Below are 9,186 nucleotides of genomic sequence, written 5' to 3' on the forward strand. Positions count from 1 at the left end.
CTCGGCAACAGTGCAGTCGCGACTGCCTCGACCGACACAACAGCCGTTACTCGGCCGAATGTACGATTACGATAGCCGGGTCATTTTGCTGCGGTGCCCGGCGCGTATATATATATATATAAAACGCACCCTCCGTGTTTTTTCTTCGAGGACTCTCCCTTACCTGGGAGAATGCGTTTAGCCACTTGCAGGGTGTGGCGACGCCCCAGGGAAATAGTAGTAATACCTTAAGTAAAAAGCTGATAGTGTGTATCTACATGTGTACGTTTGATCTGTCGCAGCCCAGATGATGAAGCCGAAGGTCTGTCTTAATATCAGAGCTGCGGCGACCACGGGAGAAGGCAAGATTTGTCTGTACAGAGAAGCAGCGATTTTGGTCTGTTTGGCTGGCTGTGCCGTGTTTTTGCTTCTCCGATTTTTTCCTTGGCATCCCCAGAACGGTATTCTCCCTTCTACAAGGATTCAAATGATGTCCATCCTATGCACCCAATGCAGTTAGTCGCAGCAACCGGAACAACAGCAAAGATGCCGAAAACAAGAAGGGACGCTCTTTTGTTCGTCTCTTCTCCCTTCCTTCTGAGGTTCTTTCTGAGAACTTGCGCCATCACTATTGCAACTACCGCTACTGTTAGTACTATGACTGTACTGACAGAGGCTGGCTGCTGCCGTTTCATCATCATCTTTGTTGAACGTGTATGCGAGAGAGGACGGCTCACATAGGTAGATGAGAGAGACACGGAGACCGACACTGGCAGAAGACAGTGATCCACCCGTCGTAGCAGTGGACTCGGAGGTGTATGCTTATCACTATGGCCGACATCCGAAAAAAGCGGAAACAACCACAAAACCCCTTAGTACCTATCTGAATAGAAAACGCGACAGAAAGCAGCTTCACTTTGATTACGAGTCATTATAGCTGAAGAGACAGAGATACATGTGTACACATGCATACACAGGCATGCACTCGCGAGGCGTGATGGATGCCTTTTGTGGATCGAACTGAGTTTTGAGAATTCTGGGCTTGTTGGTCCACAATTCTGTGTCGCTTGTCACATACTGATGCTTCGAGGTTGGTGTTCTCTTGTGCCACGTAAGAGGGTGACTCTCCTCAATAGTGCCACTATAGCTACTAGCTGTCGGTCACAGTCTTCTACCGAAACAATGAAATTTAGCGGGGGAGAACTTCCAGAGAATATAGTATTCATGATGTCATGCATCTGTAGGCGGTGACGAGCTTCGATGCTGTTCTGCTGTCGACCCTAAACCCTTCATCTCTCCCCAAACTGTAAAGCCGCGTCTAGCCTTTCATCCAGATAAACTGGCTTTTCGCTCATCTTCAAGGTGCCACCATTCAGGAGAAAAGCATCTCCTCGCTGCGTCAGTCGGATAACAGTCCCACAGGGCGTAGTGGTGTTTTATCCGGAAAGACGTTGGCGTTGGCCCGGCTGGGCGGGAGTGAAAGTGCTGACGATGGACGCACCCTCAGCCCAGGAGGGATCAAAAACGGATCAGAACGAATGCCGGAATGTAAGCAACCACAACTACTTTACCTAGAACATCGGTGCGACGAAGTGTACCTTGAAGAAAACCTCCCCGAAGTATCGGCGCTAGTGCCGCTATGGGCGGTACTCGAGCCCATAGCGGCACTCGAGACTGGGGATTAGACCAGCCGTTCTGCTCTGAGGTGAGTCCTGGTTCCACGGCTTAAGGTCTATCTACATACCCGAGTACAGCAATCGCGCGAGAGGTTTAGCTGGAGCGAGTTGGTGCAATTCGACGCCCAGGTGTACCCACCTCACCGGCGCAAAAAAGGCTTCAGGTGGTCCTCCGCGGAAGGTGAGGGATACGGTGGATTGCCCTGGACAAAACGTCGCTTAGTTCTTCACCAAAAAGAGGCTGTGTCTTTGTAAGCAAAGCTGCACCGGAGTCGGTTGCTAGCGGTGCCAGTCGTTCAGCCCGGTAAATATGTATGCTAAAACGCGAAGTGCCGTATAGCGGCTTCAGCCGCGTCATCGTTCACCCTAAACTGCATCCAGTACAGGGCCTGCCCGCAGCGGTACGCCGACAGGTTATGTCTGTCTCTACATAGGGTGAAAGTTTGTTAATTCCATCGAAGGCAGCGACCGACACCTAGTAACCATAGTGGCACTAATGAGGAGAGTCACTTGAGTGGCACAAGAGAACAATAACCTCGGGGGGCACAGGTATATGACAAAGGACACCGAGACCTGAAAACTCAGTTCGATCCACAAAAGGCCTCCGTCACGCCTCGCGAATGAATGCGTGTGTATGCATGTGTACGCATGTATCTCTTCCAGCTATGACTCGTAATTGTTTCCGCTCTTTTCGGATGTCGACCGTTGTGCTACGCATGCAACTGCGAGTACAGCACTACGAAGGGGTGGACCCCTTCTGCATGTGTTCGTCTACGTGTGTGCCTGGTTCATCCATCTAAAAGTCCGTGTATATCTTTGTGACCGTTACCATCCTTTCTATTCGTGTTTGTCCTTCCTCGTTCCTGAACATGTGTACTATACACACCGACTCTCATATACACGTTCAATACTGTCATTATCACTGTAGCAACAGTAGCGGTAGTCGCAGGTGTCGCAGGTGATGAGGCGAGGCAAGTCCTCAGAAGGGAGGGAGACAGAACGAAAGAGCCTCCCTCCTTGTTCTTGGCATCTTTGCTTCTGTCCGGATTCGTGCACCTAACTGGATTAATTGCGTAGGACACACATCACTGGTCCCTGCGGGAAGGCGAGCATCGCTCTGAAAATGTCAAGGAAATAATACAGATGGACAAACACGGCGAAGCCAGCCAAACACACCACGACCGCTGCCTCTCAGGACAGACACTCCTTCTCTTGTCCTGTTGTCGCCGCAGCTCTGATGAAGACAGACCCTCGGCTTCATCACCAGTGCCGCTACAGATATGTACGTCTTATTACTGAAAGTTTCACCACTGTCTCGTCGCGTTGGCAGACCCTGCAACTCGCCAAACGCATTCTCCCGGCTGAGGGAGAGTGCTCGAACGAACACGGGGGGGGTCTCTTCGAATGTATGTACTGTAATGGTACAGTCATCTTCCAACACTCCAGCCGTCTCTCCTGTCCTCACGATGGATGCACCACTGAGGAAGGCTCTTACGAGGTTGTCCCCTGTCGTGGGATTTGTTCAGAAGGCGTCCCTGACCGACTAGTCACCATCCACCGACGACCAGTTGTCCTTGAACCGGTCTCAGCTTCGTCTTTCCCGTCGCGGGGTCGGTTCAAGTTACTTACTACCTTGTTCCATCGACGTTCAAGTTACCTACCACCTTACTCCATTGAGGTACCTTTGAAGCTCGTCGTATTCTCCTAGAAAGCAATCCTTGGAACCGGACACATCGTGACCATACTCTCTGTAAGACGGGTTCCCTTGCTTCAGAAAACAGCGCCTGGTGTCTTTGTTGTAGGTGAAGTGGGTGCAATTTGGGAGGACTAAGCACGACGACCGACAAGTTATTATTTCCGTGGCGACGCCCTTGGGATCCATCTTCAAAGTCTTGATATCTCTAGTTTTCGAGCCTGTATTCATTTTGAAACACGAAGGCTCCACGTTTAGATCGCAGTCGACAGAAGCGGTCCAGTCGCCATTGTAGAATCGATACCTCGGTGTCTGGTTCTTCAAGAAACACTTCATTGAGTGAACGTTGTAGGTGAAGTGATTGCAGCCTGAGTGCTGTTGGCATTCCTTCTGGCACTTCGTTAGTCCGTCGCGGTGCGAGTTCGCCTGGATGGGTTTCACCTTCCAATCTGGCGCGGTTGAACCAATATTTTCGTGGAGGCAAGTGATCACCCGTTGCGAGGCAAGCGAGGCCAGGTCAAACTGTTCTACGGCGGAGTGTTTGTGTAGCGATCGAAGGCCGCTCTGAACCATTGCAACCCCACCATTCGCCTCAGCGACTGAGCCTTGCTGCTGGCCCTGCTGGTGCGACAGCACGGCATTGTCCACCTGACGAACTGCGTAGACTCCCCCACCTTGACTTGTAACGATGGCCAGTACTAGCAACACTACTACGGCCGGTGCGAATCCACGGCGGTGCGCGACGCAGCAGCCCTCCATATCGACGTTAACTGCGAAGGAAGTCACGGGACGAAAGTCCGCGAGACCACGGGAAAAGGAAAAAGGGAAATAAAAAAAGGAGAAAGGAAAGACTGAAATACAGACGTGTGTCCTCATTCAGAGCGCCGACAGTCTCTTCCGCGCAGAACGACAGCCGCAGCGAGGAGGCGCGCCCCAGCGCCGAAAGGAAGCTAGCTCCTCTCGCACAGCTTGTCGCCTGGTAGCGCTAACCGGCATCGCATGAAGCCGCGCACCCGTTCAAGCCCGAGTGAAGCCCAGCGGCCCTGCTATTTCGCTAGCTCAGAGGATGAGGGTTCGCTCCGGCTTGTTCCCTTTCACGTCATTATCCCCGGGAAACACTTAACAGGAAATATGTGGGGCGGTGTGCTCCAGCAACCACTATCTAGTACTAGTTCGAAGCTCGCTGAAGCCGCTTGCCAACATCGACCGACCGCTAGTACCCTGGCTCGTTAGCAGTCGGGTGAACCGGAAGAATGCTAAGAACAAGCGAAACGCTCTTGCTCCTTCGCCTGCTCTCGTGTGCAACAATTCGCGCTCGTTGTGCTTCCTCGTAGTCTGCCGTTGCTAATTTCTTGGATTGGCACTCGGCTGTTCGAGAGTGCTACCCATACGTGCAGGTTTGTTGCAGAACGGTCCCTTCTCTCTGAAAGTCAACATCGTGACTCTTACCGTAATTTATCGGGACCAAAGTCAGCATAGTCAGTTAGAAAGGAGTGTTAGCTTGTATAATTCGAGATTTGTACCGCAGTAGTCAGCGCAGCTCAACCACTGACACATGTGCCGGCCGCCTTACCCTGCCCTTCCGCCTTGGTCCCTGTCACCGAGTCACGGAGTGCTCCTCCGGACGACTAACTAGGACCGAGCCTGGTGCCAAGAAGGGTTCTTTCGTGGTGTCAGGGAGTGCTCCTCCGGACGACTAACAAGGACCGAGCCTGGTTCCAAGAAGGGTTCTTTGGTGGTGCCAAGAGACGTCCTTCCTGACAATCGCCGCTACGGGTCGGTGGACCAGTTTCACCCCGAGAGTCAGCAATTGGACTACGGCCCGCCGGTGGCCGTAACAGCTACGCCGAAGCTAAAGTTGTAACCCCCGAGCGGCGGAGATGACGAAACCAGTCAGAAAGCCAGACCTGCTCACCAGAGGGATCCGTGGCTGGCCTGCAGCCGTGGACCACTAACCGGTAGACTTTCATTTAGGTGGTGTCAGAGGTTTCACCTCTGAGACGATAGAGTACTTTCGTGGAACAAGTACCTCGCGTAGTAGGTGCAGAAAAGGAGATCCAGAAGCACGTAGTACAAGGCGAGGCATGAACAAAGCAATGGGGCTGATAGGGCAGCCTATAGGGGGAAGCAAGAGGAGCCAAGTACGCAAGGAGTGGAAGCAGAGCATAGCCTGAGTGAGAAAAGAAGAACAAGAAGGAACAAGAGTCAAGAGAGGAGAGAGCTTGTACTATGGAGAGAGACTAGCGCACAAAGTGAAGTGTGTGCATGCGAAGTGTGCAAGGCACAACGCAGAAGTGACCACGGGGGGGGAAGTAGACTAAAGTGTGACGAACAGGGTGTTACGCTAAAGGAATAGTAGGCAAATGGCAATAGAAGACTAGAGTAACTTAGTGTCTGTGAAAATAGGGTGATAAAGAGCAACAAAGTACATAGGTGAAGCTGCTACAATAGTACAGTAGAGTGCCAAAGTAGTGTTAGTGCATGCAGTGAAAATTCAGTACGTGACTAATTCTACAGTCAAGCTAGCAGGTACTATAGCCTTTAGTCACAGACACAGATAAATAGCAGGAGCTACAGTGAGTAAGGTATAGCTAGCTGTACGAGCCCGGTTGTCACAGATTTCCGATTAGTCTTGAGGATGAACTCAAACATTCCCTCCTCAAGAACGGTCCTACTTCTCGTGGTTCAGTTACCTATCTTAAAGGGGAACGGTCAAGCCGCCGATTCCCAAGATGTTACTCGGGTGTACTTCGGGGTCAGGCACTTGGTGGCTGTGGCGGAAGGTCACAGACTACAGTTTGGCCTATGGACCACTGGGTGAGTGTACCGAAATCTCGCCGTTCCTATCAGAGAAGTCTGCTGGCTTCTGCGTCAACTCCCAAAATCTTCGACTCCCCCGAACTCTCTACTAATTGGCCTATCCACACTCCTCCAACTTCCCTCCTGGAGTCATCTTCTGACGACCTCCCCTATCGATCGTCTACTCTTTATTAGAACCTGATCTCAATCACCGAGAAACGTGGTTCCTACCACGAGGACTCTCTCCGCTCTCCTCTGCCTCAACTCCCTCTGTCTCTCTCTCTCTCTGACGACTCACCGGAAGTTGTTCCGTGCTTTGTCAATCGACTGAAAGGTGAAAACTTGTACAAAGAAAGGTTGTTATCACTCAATTACTTGTCAGATTAAGCTCCAGGCACTCACGGCCGAGCACTGTCTGGCTGGTTCGCTGTCTCCAGCCGTGTCTCCACGACCTCCACACTATGACAGACTCACACACGAACCCTCTGACGAAGCACAACGACACAACACTTCCCGCCACCAAACAATCGGATCGATCACACTATCTTTCGTTTAAAAACGAAGAGTAATTGTTCTCCCTCCTTTCCACACATTAACTCTTGTGTCCTGTTGTTCTGGCACTGTGTCTGGTCCTTGGGCTCTCACCGGCCCTCCGGCTTCGGTGTCTCCGCGCTGGCCGCTGCCTGATTCGCCCGCCCGATCAGTTAGACCGCTGGTGAAGCTCCCTGAACCGCGTGTCTTCATGCTTCTCGTGTATTGAACGAACCATACCACAAAAAGGTCTTAATTTTCTGGTGGTTCTTCCACTTGTACTCATCACTCTATGTTACACACTTTGTCTCTGAGGTGAGACTAAAAGATTCCCCTTACTAAGCTACTATTTTACAAAAACTCTTGCGAAACTATCACTAACCACTCTTTGTTACCGCTATTACTACACTTGACTCAGGTTGTTCTATCCGTATTCTGTCACGTACTCATTACTTTCCCTCTCTAACCTACTTTGATTCCCTTAGAAACTCGACTACAGTATTTAGTCAGATGTTGTTCTATCATGGGTCAGAGCAAAATCTCTGACACCTCCTCCCCCCTATTCAGAGGTTTCTTCGCCTCCTGAACATGATGCATGTATCACGTATACAGGTACACAGATATTCAGCATACAATGATACTCTTCAAGTTGATCTTCTCCTACTTCTTGGTAAGGTCCTAAACTCTTCGATCAAGATGGAATTCTCTTTGGATGCCCTTGTAGCAGCTGTGTAATAGTCGCTGGCAGCCTTCTAAGTGTTTCTCAGGTTCCCACGTAGTGCTTCCATCCATCCACAAGATCTTGAATCATCTCAGTCCTGTAGTTGGATCATCTCGATGTTTAAAAACTCCTTGTACTTCGTATTCGTTTCCTTGAGTGGCCATCTGAGTGCTTGTAACTTCGTTCAGATCTGAAATGTCTCCTGACCACGGCTTTAACAAAGAAACGTGAAAAACCGGATGCATCAGCATCGACGGTGGCAGCTTCAACCTGTAAGCTCTTTCTCCAACTTTACCGATCATCTTGAATGGACCACGGTATTTAAGGCTCAAAGTACGTGAAGTCGACATAGTTGTTAAAGGTAGATGAGAAACCTTTTACCAAACCTTGTCTCCAATTCGAAATTGTATATGTCTTCGATGTGCGTTGGCATAACGTTGTTGTAGTACTTTGGCTTTCTCCAGCTCCATTCGACCTTTCCGTAGAACTATCTCTGCTTGGAGAGGTAAGTTTGCTGCAGGCACAGCTATCGGTAATCCATACTTTTGACACAGAGGTTTGTTTGGAATAAAACTATATGGCATTTCGAAAGGTGAGGCTTTGGTGCTCGATCCAATAGTACTGTTGTGAGCAAATTCCAACACTGGAAGAACTTCCACCCACCGATATTTGTTTCCTAAAATAGTACACCTAATCATTTGCTCTATTGTTTGATGCTTCCGTCCTGCTAAACAATCTGTTTGAGGATGGTAAGCTGTGGACATCTTTAAGGTAATGTTCAGCCTTTCACACATCCCTCTCCAGATTTCACTTGTAAAACGACTATCTCGATCATTGATAATAGCATTGGGCACACCATGTAATCGTACGAGTTCCCTCACTAATACATGTCCCAATTCCGCCGCGTTGGAAGTTTGATTAACTGGGATAAAGTGGGCCATCTTTGTTAATTGGCACACAAAGGTAACAATTGCATCATACCCATCCTTTCCTTTAGGTAGTCCCATGATGAGGTCAATATCGATGACTTCCCACGGGTAGTTCGGCACGGGTGGTGGATTTAATAGTCCTCCGTATTTAGCGTATGAAGCTTTCCTCAACGCACAAGCCGAACAAGACTTCACATATTTCTCAACAGCCGCCTTTAAGGTACGCCACCAAAAGATTTTCTCAATATCTTGAGTGGTCTTTTCTATTCATGGATGTCCAGCTGAAGGATGATCATGGAGTCCATGTAACACTTCCCTTCTCTTGTCCTTGGTAGGCACACACAATTGCCAGCCCTCACGAGTCTTCACCCACAACAAATTCTCATCCCACTGATACTCTTTTCCTCCTTCAATTGATGGTATATACTTCTCTGTATTTCCATCTATCCCGAAGGCTTCACATGTTTTAACTATCTCACTAAAGTCATCACCCACATCATAACCTTTTACTCATTCTATTAGTCTTGAACCTCTTTCATCTGTAAGGTCTCTCCCTCTTCGCTGTGAGGTTTCACATAAGGTCATAACTCTTTCGATGTAGTCTGGTCTGCGACTCAAAGCATCCGCCACCACATTTTGTTTTCCCGGTTTATATACGACACGAAAGTTAAAATCGGCCAGTTTATCCAACCAATATCCCAATCGTGTAGTTACTTTCTTCTGAGTTAACATACGACCTAATGTCAGGATTTTGCAATCCTGCCTCGATCGCCACTAAATAGTGGCCTATTTTTAGCAGAATGGCGATCGTAAGCCGTACAAAGCCAAGGCAAACGTACACAGCCGGACCAAGCCCAC

General features: G+C 49.5%; 1 protein-coding gene across 1 annotated transcript; it reads right to left on the bottom strand.

The window, feature by feature from the left end:
- Positions 1 to 2,855: 2,855 nt before the first annotated feature.
- On the bottom strand, positions 2,856 to 4,242 carry CSUI_006265 (microneme protein mic4). Its single transcript, XM_068066429.1, has one exon. It carries the CDS (start codon positions 4,222 to 4,224, stop codon positions 3,313 to 3,315), a length of 912 nt encoding a protein of 303 aa, XP_067921595.1. The 5' UTR covers positions 4,225 to 4,242; the 3' UTR covers positions 2,856 to 3,312.
- Positions 4,243 to 9,186: the final 4,944 nt, after the last annotated feature.

Source organism: Cystoisospora suis, assembly GCF_002600585.1.
Source record: "Cystoisospora suis strain Wien I chromosome Unknown contig_3138, whole genome shotgun sequence".
Lineage (NCBI taxonomy): Eukaryota > Apicomplexa > Conoidasida > Eucoccidiorida > Sarcocystidae > Cystoisospora > Cystoisospora suis.